Source organism: Bufo bufo, chromosome 3, assembly GCF_905171765.1.
Source record: "Bufo bufo chromosome 3, aBufBuf1.1, whole genome shotgun sequence".
Taxonomy (NCBI): Eukaryota; Metazoa; Chordata; class Amphibia; order Anura; family Bufonidae; genus Bufo; species Bufo bufo.
Window position 1 is genome coordinate 325,826,016 of NC_053391.1, and position 21,971 is coordinate 325,847,986.

The following is a 21,971-nucleotide window of genomic DNA, read 5'->3' on the forward strand; positions in this document are numbered from 1 at the left end:
GGTGCTGTGGAACTCATTGTTAAAAGGGCAGGCTGCTGTTAAGGTAAGGTCAAAGTTAAGGGGGTGGGCTGCTGTGGAGGTCCCATTTTAAGGAGGCTTACTCCTTGGGCGATACTGTCGATATCTTTTAACGACACACACAAACATTAAATGAAATAGATGAAATATACCCGTGCGAAGCCGGGTCCTTCTGCTAGTACTTACTATTCATGAAAAGCTCTATGCGCAAAGGGCTTCCATTTTTCATGAATAGTACAGGAGTAATGCATTTCAGATGAACCCATGTTTGCAGTGTCTGCATGTGTCTTTGTGTATGGACAGGAAAGTGTTACACAGGTTCCACAGGATTGAAATCAATGGGCTGTTCATGTAATTCAAGTCTACGCTTGTTTTATTTAGTCTTCTCTATTTACTCTGAATTTCTTTAGGTTATTTAAACATCATTTTTCAAAAATGTGTAGCCCCTTTAAGAGGGTTGTTTCCAGTGTATGCATGTGTCTTTGTGTATGGACAGGAACAGTGTGCTACTACATATATCATATATGGGGAAATTAATCAAACTGGTGTACAGTAAAACTGGCTTAGTTGCCCATAGCAACCAATCAGATTCCACCGTTCATTTTCCTAAGGAGCTGTCCAAAATGAAAGGTAGAATCTGATTGGTTGCTAGGGGCAACTAAGGCAGTTCTACTTTACACCAGTTTGATAAATTACCCCAATAGTATTTGATCCCAAAAAATATTGCATGGTGCACAAAAAATGAACATGGAAAATCTAACATTGCCTTTTGATCACTTAGTGCCAGCAGCACCCATTGAAGTTCTACTTCCTGCTAATAGTTTGTAGTGTCCAAACACCAAGTGTGGACATTTGGACTTCAGTTTCCATACAAAGCTTCTGCTCCCAGCACAATGACAAAATGTTAGCACATTTACATCTGCTCCCTGTTTTATCTTGGTAATGTCCTAAGTGCTTTTTTACTCTATAGATTGATTATTATCTGTTGAAAGACAAATTAAAAACTGGTTTATACCAAGGGTTAATATTTGCTTCATTTTAGACCTCATATGTTTTGGGCTATCCTTATTCTTAGAAGGCACCCCTATGAGTAACTGATTACAGGGTCTCTTTCTTCTTAGACCCCCAGTGATCAACTGCAATATTTTGCAGAAACCTGGTTACAGATGTCTAATTTTCTTGTAGCATAATTGCAGAAAAAAATAAAGCGGTACACAGGTTCCAATGGACTGTCCATGTAATTCAAGTCTATGTTTGTTTTTATACCTCTTCAGTCTGAGAAGAAAGGGATGCAAATGAGCCATTAACAAACTCTGCCTCTAATGCCATCAGATGTAAGGCGGATATCCTATAAGTCAATGTTCGACCCTTCAAATAAGCCTTGAGACATGACTTGGATATTAAATAAGCCAGCACCTCATCTACAGACAGCTGTTTTGGGGTGATTGCCCCTCATGAGTGCAGAGCAGAGAGTGCTGGCTTAACTGGGTGAGAAGCCTAAGGGCTCATTCACACGAACATGTGCTGCCTGTTGTCATATTGCAGACCGCATTCGCAATACACGGGCACCGCTCCGTGTGCATTCCGCATCTCGGATGCATACCCATTCACTTTAATGGGGGTACGCAAATCTGGAGATGCGGAACGGTGCGGAACAGAAGCACGGAACGGAACACTACGGAGTGCTTTCTGGGGTTCCGTTCCGTGCCTCCACACCGCAAAAAGATAGAACTTGCTCTATCTTTTTGCGGAACGGATGGATCGCGGACCCATTCAAGTGAATGGGTCTACGATCCCCATGTGGCTGCCCCATGTATGGTGCCCGTGCATTGCAGACCGCGATTTGAACAAGCCCTAACTTAGGATTTGGGGGGTACTATGTCTCCTTGAGGAGAGCGCCTTAGTCGGCGTGAGGAGACTTATAGGCCGTAAATGGGCTCCTAACAAGCTCTGCCTCTAATGCCACCAGATGTAAGGCAGCTATCCTATAAGTCAATGTCCGACCCTTTAAATAGGCCTTGAGACTAGAGTTGAGCGAACACCTGGATGTTCGGGTTCGAGAAGTTCGGCCGAACTTCCCGGAAATGTTTAGGTTCGGGATCCGAACCCGATCCGAACTTCGTCCCGAACCCGAACCCCATTGAAGTCAATGGGGACCCGAACTTTTGGGCACTAAAAAGGCTGTAAAACAGCCCAGGAAAGAGCTAGAGGGCTGCAAAAGGCAGCAACATGTAGGTAAATCCCCTGCAAACAAATGTGGATAGGGAAATGAATTAAAATTAAAATTAAAAAAATAAAAATGAACCAATATCAATTGGACAGAGGTCCCATAGCAGAGAATCTGGCTTCACGTCAGCAGAGAATCAGTCTCTTCATGCCATAGCAGAGAATCTGGCTTCATGTCAGCGCAGAATCAGTCTTCATGTCATAGCAGAGAATCAGGCTTCACGTCACCCACCACTGGAACAGGCCACTGTCACACATTTAGGCCCAGGCACCCAGGCAGAGGAGAGGTCCTGTAACAGAGAATCTGGCCTTATGTCAGCGCAGAATCTGTCTTCATGTCATAGCAGAGAATCAGGCTTCACGTCACCCACCACTGGAACAGGCCACTGTCACACATTTAGGCCCCGGCACCCAGACAGAGGAGAGCGGTCCCGTAACAAAGAATCTGGCCTTATGTCAGCGCAGAATCTGTCTTCATGTCATAGCAGAGAATCAGGCTTCACGTCACCCACCACTGGAACAGGCCACTGTCACACATTTAGGCCCAGGCACCCAGGCAGAGGAGAGAGGTCCCGTAACAGAGAATCTGGCCTTATGTCAGCGCAGAATCTGTCTTCATGTCATAGCAGAGAATCAGGCTTCACGTCACCCACCACTGGAACAGGCCACTGTCACACATTTAGGCCCCGGCACCCAGACAGAGGAGAGCGGTCCCGTAACAGAGAATCTGGCCTTATGTCAGCGCAGAATCTGTCTTCATGTCATAGCAGAGAATCAGGCTTCACGTCACCCACCACTGGAACAGGCCACTGTCACACATTTAGGCCCAGGCACCCAGGCAGAGGAGAGAGGTCCCGTAACAGAGAATCTGGCCTTATGTCAGCGCAGAATCTGTCTTCATGTCATAGCAGAGAATCAGGCTTCACGTCACCCACCACTGGAACAGGCCACTGTCACACATTTAGGCCCCGGCACCCAGACAGAGGAGAGGTTCATTCAACTTTGGGTTGCCCCGCAATATAATGGTAAAATGAAATTAAAAATAGTATTGAATGAGGAAGTGCCCTGGAGTAGAATAATATATTGTTAAGGGGACGTAGTTAATATCTAATCTGCACAAGGGATGGACAGGTCCTGTGGGATCCATGCCTGGTTCATTTTTATGAACGTCAGCTTGTCCACATTGGCTGTAGACAGGCGGCTGCGTTTGTCTGTAATGACGCCCCCTGCCGTGCTGAATACACGTTCAGACAAAACGCTGGCCGCCGGGCAGGCCAGCACCTCCAAGGCATAAAAGGCTATCTCTGGCCACGTGGACAATTTGGAGACCCAGAAGTTGAATGGGGCCGAACCATCAGTCAGTACGTGGAGGGGTGTGCACAAGTACTGTTCCACCATGTTAGTGAAATGTTGCCTCCTGCTAACACGCTCTGTATCAGGTGGTGGTGCACTTAGCTGTGGCGTGTTGACAAAACTTTTCCACATCTCTGCCATGCTAACCCTGCCCTCAGAGGAGCTGGGCGTGACACAGCTGCGTTGGCGACCTCTTGCTCCTCCTCTGCCTTCGCCTTGGGCTTCCACTGGTTCCCCTGTGACATTTGGGAATGCTCTCAGTAGCGTGTCTACCAACGTGCGCTTGTACTCGCGCATCTTCCTATCACGCTCCAGTGTAGGAAGTAAGGTGGGCACATTGTCTTTGTACCGGGGATCCAGCAGGGTGGCAACCCAGTAGTCCGCACACGTTAAAATGTGGGCAACTCTGCTGTCGTTGCGCAGGCACTGCAGCATGTAGTCGCTCATGTGTGCCAGGCTGCCCAGAGGTAAGGACAAGCTGTCCTCTGTGGGAGGCGTATCGTCATCGTCCTGTGTTTCCCCCCAGCCACGCACCAGTGATGGGCCCGAGCTGCTTTGGGTGCCACCCCGCTGTGAACATGCTTCATCCTCATCCTCCTCCACCTCCTCCTCATCCTCGTCCTCCTCGTCCTCCAGTAGTGGGCCCTGTCTGGCCACATTTGTACCTGGCCTCTGGTGTTGCAAAAAACCTCCCTCTGAGTCACTTCGAAGAGACTGGCCTGAAAGTGCTAAAAATGACCCCTCTTCCTCCTCTTCCTCCTGGGCCACCTCCTCTTCCATCATCGCCCTAAGTGTTTTCTCAAGGAGACATAGAAGTGGTATTGTAACGCTGATAACGGCGTCATCGCCACTGGCCATGTTGGTGGAGTACTCGAAACAACGCAACAGGGCACACAGGTCTCGCATGGAGGCCCAGTCATTGGTGGTGAAGTGGGTCTGATCCACAGTGCGACTGACCCGTGCGTGCTGCAGCTGAAACTCCACTATGGCCTGCTGCTGCTCGCACAGTCTGTCCAGCATATGCAAGGTGGAGTTCCACCTGGTGGGCACGTCGCATATGAGGCGGTGAGCGGGAAGGCCGAAGTTACGCTGTAGCGCAGACAGGCGAGCAGCGGCAGGGTGTGAACACCGGAAGCGCGAACAGACGGCCCGCACTTTATGCAGCAGCTCTGACATGTCGGGGTAGTTGCGAATGAACTTCTGCACCACCAAATTCAGCACATGCGCCAGGCAAGGGATGTGCGTCAAACCGGCTAGTCCCAGAGCTGCAACGAGATTTCGCCCATTATCGCACACCACCAGGCCGGGATTGAGGCTCACCGGCAGCAACCACTCGTCGGTTTGTTGTTCTATACCCCGCCACAACTCCTGTGCGGTGTGGGGCCTGTCCCCCAAACATATGAGTTTCAGAACGGCCTGCTGACGTTTACCCCGTGCTGTGCTGAAGTTGGTGGTGAAGGTGTGTGGCTGACTGGATGAGCAGGTGGAAGAAGAGGAGGAGGAAGCTGAGTAGGAGGAGGAGGAGACAGGAGGCAAAGAATGTTGCCCTGCGATCCTTGGCGGCGGAAGGACGTGCGCCAAACAGCTCTCCGCCTGGGGCCCAGCCGCCACTACATTTACCCAGTGTGCAGTTAGGGAGATATAGCGTCCCTGGCCGTGCTTACTGGTCCACGTATCTGTGGTTAGGTGGACCTTGCCACAGATGGCGTTGCGCAGTGCACACTTGATTTTATCGGACACTTGTTTGTGCAGGGAAGGCACGGCTCTCTTGGAGAAGTAGTGGCGGCTGGGAACAACATACTGTGGGACAGCAAGTGACATGAGCTGTTTGAAGCTGTGTGTGTCCACCAGCCTAAATGACAGCATTTCATAGGCCAGTAGTTTAGAAATGCTGGCATTCAGGGCCAGGGATCGAGGGTGGCTAGGTGGGAATTTACGCTTTCTCTCAAATGTTTGTGAGATGGAGAGCTGAACGCTGCCGTGTGACATGGTTGAGATGCTTGGTGACGCAGGTGGTGGTGTTGGTGGTACATCCCATGTTTGCTGGGCGGCAGGTGCCAACGTTCCTCCAGAGGCGGAAGAAGAGGCCGAGGCAGCGGCAGCAGCAGCAGAAGAGGCCGAGGCGGCGGCAGCAGCAGAAGAGGCCGAGGCGGCAGCAGCAGAAGAGGTAGCAGGGGGAGCCTGAGTGACTTCCTTGTTTTTAAGGTGTTTACTCCACTGCAGTTCATGCTTTGCATGCAGGTGCCTGGTCATGCAGGTTGTGCTAAGGTTCAGAACGTTAATGCCTCGCTTCAGGCTCTGATGGCACAGCGTGCAAACCACTCGGGTCTTGTCTTCAGCACATTGTTTGAAGAAGTGCCATGCCAGGGAACTCCTTGAAGCTGCCTTTGGGGTGCTCGGTCCCAGATGGCGGCGGTGAGTAGCAGGCGGAGTCTCTTGGCGGCGGGTGTTCTGATTTTGCCCACTGCTCCCTCTTTTGCTACGCTGTTGGCTCGGTCTCACCACTGCCTCTTCCTCCGAACTGTGAAAGTCAGTGGCACGACCTTCATTCCATGTGGGGTCTAGGACCTCATCGTCCCATGCATCATCTTCCACCCAGTCTTGATCCCTGACCTCCTGTTCAGTCTGCACACTGCAGAAAGACGCAGCAGTTGGCACCTGTGTTTCGTCATCATCAGAGACGTGCTGAGGTGGTAATCCCATGTCCTCATCATCAGGAAAAATAAGTGGTTGTGCGTTAGTGCATTCTATCTCTTCCACCCCTGGGGAAGGGCTAGGTGGATGCCCTTGGGAAAACCTGGCAGCAGAGTCTTCAAACAGCATAAGAGACTGCTGCATAACTTGAGGCTCAGACAGTTTCCCTGATATGCATGGGGGTGATGTGACAGACCGATGGGCTTGGTTTTCATGCGCCATCTGTGCGCTTTCTGCAGAAGACTAGGTGGGAGATAATGTGAACGTGCTGGATCCACTGTCGGCCACCCAATTGACTAATGCCTGTACCTGCTCAGGCCTTACCATCCTTAGAACGGCATTGGGCCCCACCAAATATTGCTGTAAATTCTGCTGGCTACTGGGACCTGAGGTAGTTGGTTCACTAGGACGTGTGGCTGCGGCAGAACGGCCACGTCCTCTCCCAGCACCAGAGGGTCCACTAACACCACCACGACCATGTCCACGTCCGCGTCCGCGTCCCTTATTAGATGTTTTCCTCATTGTTCCCGTTCACCACAATTTTGAGAATGGCAAATTTGGGAATGCTTTTTCAACCCAGAAAAAAAAGTGTGCTTTTACGGTCACTACAAATAACTTGACCAGCTAAAACAGTGCAGATTTGGTTGAATAGAGATGTGAGACCTGTTTTTTTTTGCGCTGTGTGACAGGTATAGGTTTAATCACAGAATCACACTTCTATCAGCACGCTAGCGTGTGTCTTAGGTTTTTCTGAATGACACTATCAATACCTTCAATGTAAGATTTTCTTTTTGTGATAGATTTCAAGTAGGCCTCAAATACCAGAAACTAGTTATTTTGAGAATGGCAAATTTGGGAATGCTTTTTTAACCCAGAACAAAAAGTCTGCTTTTACGGTCACTACAAATAACTTGACCAGCTAAAACAGTGCAGATTTGGTTGAATAGAGATGGGAGACCTGTTTTTTTTTGCGCTGTGTGACAGGTATAGGTTTAATCACAGAATCACACTTCTATCAGCACGCTAGTGTGTGTCTTAGGTTTTTCTGAATGACACTATCAATACCTTCAATGTAAGATTTTCTTTTTGGGATAGATTTAAAGTAGGCCTCAAATACCAGAAACTAGTTATTTTGAGAATGGCAAATTTGGGAATGCTTTTTCAACCCAGAACAAAAAGTCTGCTTTTACGGTCACTACAAATAACTTGACCAGCTAAAACAGTGCAGATTTGGTTGAATAGAGATGTGAGACCTGGTTTTTTTTGCGCTGTGTGACAGGTATAGGTCTAATCACAGAATCACACTTCTATCAGCACGCTAGCGTGTGTCTTAGGTTTTTCTGAATGACACTATCAATACCTTCAATGTAAGATTTTCTTTTTGGGATAGATTTAAAGTAGGCCTCAAATACCAGAAACTAGTTATTTTGAGAATGGCAAATTTGGGAATGCTTTTTCAACCCAGAAAAAAAAGTGTGCTTTTACGGTCAATACAAATAACTTGACCAGCTAAAACAGTACAGATTTGGTTGAATAGAAATGTCAGGTCTATTTTTTAGGCGCTGGGTGACAGGCTCAACTTGCCCCTGATGTAATATATGGCCAAAAAATAACCACACTGTTGATGGTTAAATGCACTTGGGTGACACAGGCTCAGCCTGCACCAGATGTAGTATATGGGCAAAAAATAATCAGACTGTTGATGGTTAAATGCACTTGGGTGACACAGGCTCAGCCTGCACCAGATGTAGTATATGGCCAAAAAATAATCAGACTGTTGATGGTAAATGCACTTGGGTGACACAGGCTCAGCCTGCAGCTGATGTAGGATATAGCACAAAATAACCACACTATCGATGGTTAAATACACTTGGGTGACACAGGCTCAGCCTGCAGCTGATGTAGTATATGGCTAAAAAATAATCAGACTGTTGATGGTTAAATGCACTTGGGTGACACAGGCTCAGCCTGCAGCTGATGTAGTATATGGCCAAAAAATAACCAGACTGTTGATGGTTAAATGCACTTCGGTGACACAGGCTCAGCCTGCAGCTGATGTAGGATATAGCACAAAATAACCACACTATCGATGGTTAAATACACTTGGTGATAGCTCGTGCTGGCGCACCACAAGTCACAAAATGGCCGCCGATCACCCCAGAAAAAAAGTGATCTAAAAACGCTCTGGGCAGCCTCAAAAAAGTGAGCAAGTCAATAATAGCACTTCAATGATCCACAGCTGCAGATCGATCACAGAATGAAGTCTTTTGGAGGAGTTAATCTGCCTAATCTCGCCCTAACGTCGCAGCTGCAACCTCTCCTTATACTGATCATAGCAGAGTGACGTGCGGCGCTACGTGACTCCAGCTTAAATAGTGGCTGGGTCACATGGTGCACTGGCCAATCACAGCCATGCCAATAGTAGGCATGGCTGTGATGGCCTCTTGGGCCAAGTAGTATGACGCTTGTTGATTGGCTGCTTTGCAGCCTTTCAAAAAGCGCCAAGAAAGCGCCGAACACCGAACCCGAACCCGGACTTTTACGAAAATACAGTTCGGGTTCGCTCATCCCTACTTGAGACATGATTTGGATAATAAATAAGCCAGCACCTCATCTGAAGATAAGTGTTTCGGGGTGATTGCCCCTCATGAGTGCTTAACTGGGTGACAGGCCTAAGTCAGCATTTTGGGGGTACTATCTCTGCTTGGGGAAAGCGCCTTAATCCGGCTTGAGGAGACTTGCATCCCTTTCTTCCCAGAAATCCAGAGCAGTATGTATGGCCTATAAATCTCCTCACTCCAATTAAGGCACACTCTCCCCAAGGACAGATAGTACCCCTCAAATCTTCAGTTTGACTAACACATGAGGATTTCTTATTTATTTATAAATCTAAAATGTGTAACCCCTTTGAAAGAGTTGTCTGGCCTAATAGAAAAATACTTTAGGGTTGTTTCACATAAGCGGATGCCGTCCGTGTCATCCGCAGCGTGAAAGACAGCCAAGCCGTGATCTGGACAGCAGAGACACGGAGCATTAACATGCCTCCGTGGGGCAGCCGCATGGGGATCGCAAACCCATTCACTTGAATGGGTCCGCGATCCGTCTGTTCCGCAAAAAGATATAGCAAGTTCTATCTTTTTGCAGTGCGGAGGCACGGAACGGAACCCCAGAAAGCACTCTGTAATTTTCCGTTCCGTGCTTCCGTTCCGCATCTCTGGATTTGCGGACCCATTGAAGTGAATGGGTCCGCATCCGTGATGCGGAATGCACACGGAACGGTGCCCATGTATTGCGGATCCGAAAATGCGGTCCGCAATACAGCAATGGGCAGCACACGTGTGAATGAGCCCTCTCTGTGATCTTTTTACTACAAAACCACAGTGACAACTTTATCTCACCGTGATTTTGTAGTAAAAAGGTCACAGAGAGGCACAGAGCATTATCAATCATGTTAATGCTCCGTGCCTCTGCTGTCCAGAGCGCGGTTTGGCTGTCTTTCACTCTGCAGATGACACGCACGGTATCCGCTCGTGTGAAACAGCCCTTACTCAGCCTTCCAGATGCCCAACTTATCAGTGTTGTGGCTCCCAGTGATTCCCACTGGACTGGAAGTGATGGGGGGCCTGTTCTGGGTCATAAGATGACTGCAGCCAATCAACAGCCTGAGGAGTCACGTGTGCAGGAACCGGTCATGTAGTTAACTCGTTGGTGGCCAGTGGGCCCCCCTCCCTCCCCTGTAGTTAACTCGTTGGTGGCCAGTGGGCCTTCTCCCCTCCCTCCCCCTCCTAATTAAAATCTCCCCCCTATCATTGGTGGCAGCGGAGTGTACCGATCGGAGTCCCAGTTTAATCGCTGGGGCTCCGATCGGTAACCATGGCAACCAGGACGCTACTGCAGTCCCGGTTGCCATGGTTACTTAGCAATTTGTAGAACCATTATACTTACCTGCGAGCTGCGATATCTGCGTCCGGTCGGGAGCTCCTCCTACTGGTAAGTGACAGGTCCGGCCAGGAGCTCCTCCTACTGGTAAATGACAGGTCCGGACGGATCCGTTTGAAATTGCACCATATTGTGTCAACGTCAAACGGATCCGTCCCCATTGACTTGAATTGTAATTCAGGACGGATCCGTTTGGCTCCGCATGACCAGGCGGACACCAAAACGACTTTTTTTTCATGTCCGTGGATCCTCCAAAAATCAAGGAAGACCCACGGACGAAAAAACAGTCACGGATCACGGATAAACGGAACCCCGTTTTGCGGACCGCAAAAAAATACGGTCGTGTGCATGAGGCCTTAAAGGGGTTTTTCGAGATGATTTTAACAGATATGCTCATGTAGGTGCTTAGCTCATGTACATCTTCCCTACGCTTTTTTATTTCATTTTGGGCCCTCCTGACCTGTTTTCACCATGTAAACAGATCCCTCTGGTTTGTTACACCCTGTATGTAGCACACGTCTGGGCTCGATCTCCCCACTTACATTATATACCAGGTATTCGCTGCCATTAGACTTTACTTAGGTTAGAATATTTGCAAGTGGTTCTCCTTGTTATTACTCTTCTTGCATATTGGGTTTAATTATTTGTGGCGGTTTTACCTTTATTATCAGTTGGAGTGTATTTCCTTTTTGTGGGAGTCCTTCATGTCCTTCTATGCATTAGGGCTCATGCACACGACAGTATTTTGTGTTCAGTATACTGTCCGTTTTTTTAGTTCAGTATGCGGTACATATACTGACCCATTCATTTCAATGGTTCAGCAAAAAAAAACTGAAGTGTCTCCGTGTGCATTCCGTTTCAGTATTTCCGTACCGTGAAAACATAGAAAATGTCCTATTCTTGTCCGCAAATCACGGTGCTTGGCTCCATTCAAGTCAATGGGTCCGCAAAAAAAATGGAACACATACGGAAATGCATCCGTATGTCTTCCGTATCTGTTCCGTTTTTGCGGAACCATCTATTGAAAATGTTATGCCCAGCCCAATTTTTTCTATGTAATTACTGTATACTGTATATGCCATACGGAAAAACGGAACGGAAAAACGGAAAGGAAACGGAAACACAACGGAAACAAAAAATGGAACAACGGATCCGTAAAAAACGGACCGCAAAACACTGAAAAAGCCATACGGTCGTGTGCTGATGGACATATAGGTTACTCCCAGGGGGGATCCATTAACCTTGTGTACCTGTTGGGGAGCTGCTTTTTCGCAGCGCTGACTGCATTGCTGCTACATACTTATTCATTTATTTATATGATGTTTATAATTGCTGTAATTCAATAAAATTTCAAGATTTGCTTCGAAACTTCTAAGCCTTCTAACGTCCCCAAAAATAAAATGGCATTCACAAAATGATCCAAACATGAAGTATACATATGGGGAATGTAAAGTATTGACTATTTTTGGAGTTATTACTATCTATTATAAAAGTAGAGAAATTGAAAATAGCAAATTTTTCTAAATTTTTGGTAAATTTAGTATTTTTTTTAAAATAAAAGTGAATTTTATGGACTCAATGTTACCACTGTCATGAAGTATAATATGTGACGAAAAAACAATCTCAGAATGGCCTGGATAAGTAAAAGAATTTTAGAGTTATTGCCACATAAAGTGACACATGTTGTATTTTCCAAAAATGGCCTGGGCAGGAAGGTGAAAACTGACCAGGGTAGAAAGGGTTAAAGGATCTTGAGGCAAACCAGAAAACTCTTTTAAATTATCTAATCAGTATAAGTGTATAATTCCTAATCTCCTATTAGTTATTAATGCATATTTATTAAATCCACATAGGAAATCTCACCAAAAGCAACACTTTACAGCTACTTGTACTCCAATTTTTTTTATTTCTGTTAGAGCCATTGGTGCAATTTCCCTCCACATGTCAAGAAATGACAATGTTAATACCTCCAAATAACCATAGTTATCATCAAACCCTCTCCTGCACTGAGAGGCGTGCAATTCAGTAGCAGAAATAGAAAACAGAGCACAGTGACACACAACAGGCTCAGTAATGAAATTTAGTTGAGAGAAGAATAAAAAATACTCCAGAAGAAAATGGAGATGTACAGTGGAGGGTGGGGAGACTTCATAAAAAGCATGACCAAATAAAATCTAGACATATACTTTTCTTACACATTTAGAGGGTGACTACCACTTAGCAGTAGTTTTGGCTATGATTAGGAGGTAGACTTTGTTGAAATGCATATATTAATGTCACATTTCAGTTGTAGTAAAGCTGAATGCTTCTACAGGATAACTTCAACAGGTTTGATGATGCAATATAGGGGTTGTCCGAGTTTAGTAAAAAAAACATAAAGAACTGTAAATCTTATAGTCAGCAATATATACATAAGATAAGCAAGTTGTAGGCAAAAAAATATATATTTCCTAATTTCCCTAGTGCTGTTCTGGCCCCTTTGTTTACATGCAGTTGCAGACCTGTAGGGGCTTGTAACAACAATTTCTCAGGTTTTCCTCATGAATATTTGTGGGTGTCAACAAAGACTGCCTTTCCCCTCCCCCTGCTCTGCAGTCTGACTGCTGGGATACTCATGCTGTATGTGTAGGACTATAAGTCCCAGCTGTACAGTTCAATGATATTGGTGATATACACAGGATCTCCCCCCTGCCTGTTCTTGTGCAATGATCAGCAGACACTTCCTCACAGCCAGCAGAAGAGTACAGAGGAGAGAACTCCTCCAGTCTTTGTCAGCTATGTGTTTGCAGGGTGAGGAAAGAGAGAAGATCCTGTGCACAGCATTTAACTCCTCAGTACCTGGAGAAGAGTAAACCCTGCAGCTGCTTAGTACTTGCGGTAGAGCCTCCACCCTGTGTCTGTGCTGCTGATGGTAGAAGGGTTAAACTTTGCTGAAGAACCCAGTTGGAGGGGAGACACAGGGCAGACAGCTCAGCCAGCAGATCGGGAAGCGCAAGGTGCATGGCTAGTCATTCCAACCAGCACAGCCTCTTCTCAGTCGTGTGAACAGTACGTCATCAGAGCAGGGAAAGAAGCTGACATCACTGGTCATGTGATGTTCAGCTAACTAGTCCAGGAGAACAGGACCACTGTACAGTCGTGGCCAAAAGTTTGGAGAATTACATAAATATTGGAAATTGGAAAAGTTGCTGCTTAAGTTTTTATAATAGTAATTTGCATATACTCCAGAATGTTATGAAGAGTGATCAGATGAATTGCATAGTCCTTCTTTGCCATGAAAATTAACTTAATCCCAAAAAAACCTTTCCACTGCATTTCATTGCTGTCATTAAAGGACCTGCTGAGATCATTTCAGTAATCATCTTGTTAACTCAGGTGAGAATGTTGACGAGCACAAGGCTGGAGATCATTATGTCAGGCTGATTGGGTTAAAATGGCAGACTTGACATGTTAAAAGGAGGGTGATGCTTGAAATCATTGTTCTTCCATTGTTAACCATGGTGACCTGCAAAGAAACGCATGCAGCCATCATTGCGTTGCATAAAAATGGCTTCACAGGCAAGGATATTGTGGCTACTAAGATTGCACCTCAATCAACAATTTATAGGATCATCAAGAACTTCAAGGAAAGAGGTTCAATTCTTGTTAAGAAGGCTTCAGGGCGTCCAAGAAAGTCCAGCAAGCGCCAGGATCGTCTCCTAAAGAGGATTCAGCTGCGGGATCGGAGTGCCACCAGTGCAGAGCTTGTTAAGGAATGGCAGCAGGCAGGTGTGAGCGCATCTGCACGCACAGTGAGGCGAAGACTTTTGGAAGATGGCCTGGTGTCAAGAAGGGCAGCAAAGAAGCCACTTCTCTCCAAAAAAAACATCAGGGACAGATTGATCTTCTGCAGAAAGTATGGTGAATGGACTGCTAAAGACTGGGGCAAAGTCATATTCTTCAATGAAGCCTCTTTCCGATTGTTTGGGGCATCTGGAAAAAGGCTTGTCCGGAGAAGAAAAGGTGAGCGCTACCATCAGTCCTGTGTCATGCCAACAGTAAAGCATCCTGAGACCATTCATGTGTGGGGTTGCTTCTTATCCAAGGAAGTGGGCTCACTCACAATTTTGCCCAAAAACACAGCCATGAATAAAGAATGGTACCAAAACACCCTCCAACAGCAACTTGTGGTCAATCCTCAAGAGGCGGGTGGACAAACAAAAACCCACTAATTCTGACAAACTCCAAGAAGTGATTATGAAAGAATGGGTTGCTATCAGTCAGGAATTGGCCCAGAAGTTGATTGAGAGCATGCCCAGTCGAATTGCAGAGGTCCTGAAAAAGAAGGGCCAACACTGCAAATACTGACTCTTTGCATAAATGTCATGTAATTGTCGATAAAAGCCTTTGAAACGTATGAAGTGCGTGTAATTATATTTCACTACATCACAGAAACAACTGAAACAAAGATCTAAAAGCAGTTTAGCAGCAACCTTTGTGAAAACTAATATTTGTGTCATTCTCAAAACTTTTGGCCACTACTGTAGATGAAGTAAGTAAATTGAAAATCTCTTCCATTTGCTTAGTTAGAAACATACAACGAACAAAAAAAATATAACTTGGACAACCTCTTTAAACCCTTCGGAGGTTTTTTCATTTTTTGTGTTTTCCTTTTTCTTCCCTATCTTCCATAACTTTTTTATATTTCCGTTCACATAGCTGTATGAGGGCTTATTTTTACAGGACAAGTTGTACTTTCTAATGCCACCATTAATTATGGCATACAATGTAATGGGAAGCGATAAAAAAAATCCTCCACCATTTTACAGGTTTTGCTCTCATAGCTTTTCATTTGTGGAAAAACTGACCCATGTCCTTCATTCTCTGGGTCGGTATGATTACAACGATACCCCATATGTATAGGTTTTTATGTTTAAATAGTGTAAAAATAAATGTAAACATTTAAAAAAAATCATTATTTTTTACATCACCATATTCTGACCCCAATAACTTTTTTATAGTTATATCTACTGAGCTGTGTCGGGGCTCATTTTTAGTGGGACAATCTGTAGTTTTTATCGATACCATTTTGGAGTGTGTGTGACTTTTTTTTATCACAGTTTTTTTTGTGTAAGAGAAGCAATGATAAAATGGCAAATTGGCCATTTTACCCTTTTTTCTTTAATGCCATTCGCCGTATTGGAAAAAATATTTTTATATTTTAATAGTATGGGCGTTTTTGGTCGTGATGATACCCATGATGTTTATATTTTTTGTTATTTAGGTATTTATTTTTTTATTATACGGAAAGGGAGGTGATTTAAACTTTTATATATATATATTTTTTTATATATTTGTTAACAGTTTTTTTAATTTTTTGTAATGATTTTGAATCTCATATATGAGCCTAAAAATCTATTTTAAAATTTTTAATTTTGAACAATCATGTATTTTTAAAATGACTATTACTGTCTATTGCAAATTTTTTATGTTTGCCTGCCATCTGGTGGCAAAAATAAGAATTGCAGTTTGAAAACCCTGGGTCTCTTTAGTGAGACCCAGGGCATTCAAACCAATTACTGGCATCCCCATTGGCCGCAGGGGATGTCAGTATAATTCCCGGAAGCACAAGCTTGTTTTTGGCTTTAATTACCGCGACCGGCATTATTGCTGGTCACGGTAATTAGCGGCAGGTCTCTGCTGGCCATGACACCCACTGCTGGTGCGAGCGGGCGCTCCAGCACTGTACATGTATGAGTGACAAGAAGGCAGTGACTGGTGTGATTATGTAAATGGGGACAGATGGCAGGATGTTGTGTAGATAACTGTGCATGCTCATGGCCGTAATATGCAAATATGTTATACAGATATTTAATACAGAATCCATATAAATCTGTGGGCACATAGGAGGAGATATATCATCACCCTAAACCTTGGTTTTGGATTAAAAAAAATCACGAAACATAGTTGTGCGACTTTGTATAAGCCATTGTGACTAAATTTAGTTGTAACTGACAGCAACTCTCACCAGTTTCTGAAAAGGGGTGGTGACGTAGTGTAGGCAGAGCCATCAGCCCAGCCACATTTATCATCATTTACCCCAGAAACTGATGACTGAAATCTACTCCAGCTACAAGCTGGACTGCTGGAGGATGCACTTAATTTCTGATGAGACCTTGACCTTGTGATACATTAAATGCATTAGCCACTGGAGTAAGAAGAAAATATAATATTATCTAATTACTAATAGTTCAGAAGATCTTTACAGTAATCTAGGTTGAAATTTGAGACTTTCACATTAAATGCATTACCATCATTCAGGGGCAGACTGGCCGATGCACATTGGGCCACCCAAGCCCAGCCACCGGCCGGGTACATAATGATCTGGCACCATCCTGAGAATTTCTGCTAGGGCAATATACTGTAATGTGCTGCAGAACCATATACCAAAGTGTAGTACAATATACTGTCCCTTTATGGGTTTGCTGGCCCTGCCTATTTGAGTTGGGCTACCTTGTGTCAGTTTGGACCCACCTACTACATGGGGACAGTTTCATTTTATTTCCAGGGCCACGTTAAATTCCCATTCCACCTCTGCCACTATTTAACTACAACTAAAAAGTATGTCTAATGTAATCTCAGCTGTGTTTTCAGTATAGTTATGTCTGTCAACACATCCATTACATAATCAATATGTTTATGGATAACGGCACCTTCTGTCATCTTCTACTTGAACCCCAATGGAGTGAACTTCTCTCCTGCTCTTTCCTTCAGTGTCTGAGTCAGAGATTGTCTCTACCTGCAGTAAAAGATAAAAAAAGTAATAAATCAATAAATAATTTTGTGCTGACTGCATATGCTTTCTATTTCTAACATCAATACCTTAATTTAATTTCAAGGACATTAACATTCAAGACAAATTCTCAAAGTAAAAATAAGAAAAGGCATGGTCTAGCACGCAGAGGAACTGGGAAGAAATCACCCAGCAAGTAATATTCATCAGTAGCCAGAATGGAAGATGGTAGATTAAAAGAGTCCTGAAGGAAAGTTGTTGCTATTTCTGTAGTGATGAATTCATGAGAATTCAGGTCATGGTGCAGAAGTATCTGTAGGACAACAGAGAAATGTCCAAATAAAATCTAGATCTAAAAAAAATGTCTTAAGTATTTTAAGGGCAACTATCACTAAGCTGTAGCTTTGCCGATGGCTAGGAGGAAGTCTTTGTTGAAATGCATATATTAATGTCACACCTTAATGATTGCTTCCACAGGATAGCTTTATCGGGTGTGATTACAAGTTTAAAAGTTAGAGGTAAGTCCAATTGCATCTTATAGCTTGGCTTTATGCAAAAGAAGACTTGTTTATGCAGTCAGTTCATCCAAAAATAAGAGTACTAATTAGAAGTGCAGAAAATGTTTCATTGAAATAAATGTATTCAATACTAAAAGTCAGCAGTAGGAAGTAGTAGAATTAGAATACTTGTTTCATGGCAATTTGTGATCCAAAGCATGAAGTGTTAACCTTTAAATGTCAACTAAAGATTTCTGAATTAATATAATCTTATAAAGCAATTAGCCAAGTTGCAAATAAATAATCACCTCTTCTCCTATAAGGCAATGTGTGTACAGATTTTTTATATATACTGTATATGGTTTACCTTGTGCATACAGATATCCACGTGGAGGCAGTTTCACCATGTCAAGGTACATTAGCAAAACAGGTATATGGATGTAGGGAAGTCATTTTTTTGGTAGTATATTGCATGTCGTATATTATGGTATGTGCAGATTTATTTTAAGTAATGTCCGCATTATATGTGTGCTGAAAGCTGGTGATTAGTGTAGTTATCCAGGATGTTGAAATCTCAATATGTCTTGACCTGTACATGTCTTACACAGGCCGGTAGGTGTATATGGATAAGGGTCCATTCACACGTCCGTAGTGTATTGCGGATCCGCAATACACCCGGCCGGCACCCCCATAGAACTGCCTATTCTTGTCCGCAATTGCGGACAAGAATAGAACATGTTCTATTTTTTTCGGGAGCCGCGGATCCAAAGATCGGGGCAGCGCTCCGGTAATGCGGATGCGGACAGCACACTGTGTGCTGTCCGCATCTCTTCCGGCCCCATAGAGAATGAATGGGTCCGGATTCGTTCCGCAACGTTCTACATGGACCCTAAGGCCTCTTGCACATGACCGTATTGCTTTTTCAGTATTTTGAAGTCCGCAAAAAACGGATCAGCAAAAAATACAGATGACGTCCGTGTGAGTTAGTTTTTTTGCGGAACGGAACAGCTGGCCCCTGATAGAACAGTACTATCCTTGTCCGTTATGCGGACAATAATAGGACATGTTCTATCTTTGAATGGAACGGAAAAACAGAAGCGGAAGGCATACGGAGTACCTTCCGTTTTTTTTGCGGATCCATTGAAATGAATGGTTCCGTATATGGTCCGTATACGGAACGCAAAAAAACGTAACGGAAACAGAAAAAAAAAACGTTCGTGTGCAAGAGGCCTAAGGCTGACAACTCAGCTGTTGAACCAATTGAGACTTTCACTGATGGCATTCATTAAAAGGAATTAATTTCGAACCTCAAACTTAATTCGATTTTTATACTGTATGAATATACTTGCCAATCAAAGACAGCCCCAATGGTTCCTGAACCGTGCCTGCATTGTTAAGGGTTTTACATAATAAATAGTAATGGCAAACTCCATTTTTTCTAAGACTGATAATAAAAAAGTAAGTTTTGAAGCAAGCCTGGAGACTTACCTGTACACCAATAGATGGGCGCCATTTTCTTTGACGTGTGCCACCTTTTAGCTCTTCCCTTGATGGTAGGGCTTTGCTGATCACAGTGGAAGGTTTGGGTGAAGCTCTGTGCTGGACTGTTGCCAGATCCAAGGAAAGACCTCTGGACTTGGTTCCCTCCAGACTCTCACTAGAATTGCAGTGGACCTTGACATCTTTGGACCAAGGCAATCGGGTAGGCTCATTGTGCAGAAAGGTTTCATGGGTAGATTCTGTGCTACTCTGGGCGGTCACCGAGATGAGAGGCTTGGAGAGAAGCCTTGGAGGGATAGGTGGTGGGGCTTTCCGGTAACTGAAAGCTGTAACAAAAGAAGGGCACATTAACAAATCATTTTTCACTGAGTAACAGCTGTAATTTAATAATATACAAGATAATATACAAGTGAATATTTCAGTTTATTGTTTTTTTTTGCATTTATAAAGTATAGGGGTAACTTGAAGCTCCTCTATCCTTATGCAAAATCTAGAACAGGCCCTGGAGTTGTTATATGTCAGTTGTCTAATAAGGACAGAGGAACCTATTGGTCCAACCTCAGGCTCCTGAGTGTGGCCTCAATCTCTGCACCCCTTAGTTAGGGTCCTGCTGATCTGCATAAACCACTGTCAAGGAAACTGATTAGGCTGTCAATTCTATTAAAAATAATAACTGATAAGCCATTCATGTACGTATGCATATTGGTTAAGAAAATATGTATATGATTAGTTGCTATGAGCAACTAAGTCAGTTTTCTTGGCACCAGTTTTTATAAATCTCTCCAACATGTATATAAAATTATACCTACCATTACAGACACAGTTGACAAACATCAGAAACCATCTGTGCCATACTGCTGATTTGCAAAAAAAAAAAAAAGTTTTTTTAGGTACCAGGCTGAAGTCTCTGAAAAGCTTCACAGAACATTTGTTCTGCCTTTTCAGTTTCCATATCCACTGGAAACACTACTTGGTGTTACCTAATAAGTAACTCCAATGGGGTAATGTATCATAAGGAATGTGAAAACCATAGAGGAAGCATATTTGGTTTGTGAAGAGTTTTAGAGATTCTCATCATCATAGAGTATGTTTCAACAGTTGGGATACCCCTCTATAAATAGTTCCTGCCACATAGGACTCAGCACCTAGGTTGTCATTGAATACAGCATGGAAAGTCTTGATGGTTTAATCAGCAGCACCAACCAATGAGCGGCTGCATTCTGAAATGGCTTTGTCCAGCTAGAACAACCCTTTGTCACGGCTGTATGTGAGCAACATTAGTAATACACAGTACAGAGCAACTGACTGGACCCAGAACTAGGGAGGATAAAGGGTGACCCCTGTCTGACCCTCAACGCTCTCCCTATTCTGCTAAAGCACATGCCTGGATCCCAATGGCGGAACGAGGCATGCCCACGTGCCTAAGACTAATGACCACTGTAACCCCTACAATAGTGGAAGGGGCACGGCCACCAGTGCCCTACTCAGTATATGGAGGGAACCGTGGCCACCTCAGATCCAGTCAGAAAACAAACAGGAACACAACAATGTCTGCAGACTTAGCTGAAGGTGTTGCAGCCACAGAGAAGACGGATCCAAGGACAGGCTGGCAATATCCGGAGTGCTAGCTGCAGCAGAACACAGTTCCAGTGAACTGATAGCTACAAGTGAAGAAACTAAAGCAAGAGCTACAACTGAAGTGAGAACTATAATCCACATCCTATCATAGGAGGAGGGGTGATATAAAGAGAGGGAAATCAAACACATGAAGAACAGCTGTGGTGAAAGAAACCAAAAGTAAACAGAGTAGTGAGAACTCCTCCCAGCTCTAGTAGTGACATCATCACAGGGGTGGAGAAACAGAGCTGTAAGAACGTCCCAAAGCTCTGGTAGTGACAGTACCCCCCCCTCTACGGGTGGACTCCGGACACCCAGGACCCACCTTCTCAGGATGAGCCCTATGAAATGCCCTGATGAGGCGAGTGGCTTTAACGTCCGACACCGGAACCCACATCCTCTCCTCAGGACCATAACCCTTCCAATGAACGAGGTACTGAAGAGAACCGCGGACAATGCGAGAGTCCACAATTCTGGAAACCTCAAACTCCAGATTGCCATCAACCAAAATCGGAGGAGGAGGCAAAGAGGAGGGTACCGTGGGCTGGACATATGGTTTTAAGAGAGATCTGTGAAATACATTATGTATCTTCCAAACCCGTGGAAGATCAAGACGGAAGGCAACAGGATTGATGACTGACAAGATTTTATAAGGCCCAATAAACTTGGGACCCAATTTCCAGGAGGGAACCTTCAACTTAATGTTTCTAGTAGACAACCACACCAGATCACCCACATTCAGGTCCGGACCAGGCACACGTCTCTTATCAGCCACACGCTTATACTTCTCACTCATCTTTTTAAGATTACTCTGAATCTTTTGCCAAATGGTAGACAAAGACGAGGAAAATCTCTCCTCCTCAGGTAAACCAGAAAGAGCCCCTCCCGAGAATGTCCCAAACTGCGGATGGAACCCATATGCACCAAAGAATGGTGACTTATCAGAAGATTCCTGACGACGGTTGTTCAGAGCAAACTCAGCAAGAGAGAGAAATTAACACCAATCCTCCTGGTTCTCTGCCACAAAACAGCGCAAATATGTCTCCAGATTCTGATTGAGGCGCTCAGTCTGACCATTCGACTGCGGATGAAAAGCAGAAGAGAAGGACAGCCGAACCCCCAGGCGAGAACAGAAAGCCTTCCAGAACCTGGACACAAACTGCGTGCCTCTATCGGAAACAATATCAGAGGGAATGCCGTGCAATTTAACAATATGGTCGACAAAAGCTTGCGCCAACGTTTTAGCATCTTGCTAAAACGGTCCACCACCACCAGGATCACCGACTTCCCCGAGGAACGAGGAAGATCCGTGATAAAGTCCATGGACAGGTGTGTCCAAGGACGGGAAGGAATGG

The 21,971-nt window shown here is 44.6% G+C and overlaps 1 protein-coding gene across 1 annotated transcript in view; it reads right to left on the minus strand.

Annotated features, from left to right (window-relative positions):
* Window positions 1-21,971, minus strand: part of DLGAP3 (DLG associated protein 3) — a 461,591-nt gene that overhangs the window by 132,944 nt on the left and 306,676 nt on the right. The window contains exons 6-7 of the mRNA XM_040421907.1: window positions 18,988-19,325; window positions 16,923-17,008 (exon numbers count right to left, since the gene is read on the minus strand). Coding sequence (XP_040277841.1) covers window positions 16,923-17,008; window positions 18,988-19,325 — 424 coding nt within the window. The remainder of the gene's footprint in view (window positions 1-16,922; window positions 17,009-18,987; window positions 19,326-21,971) is intronic.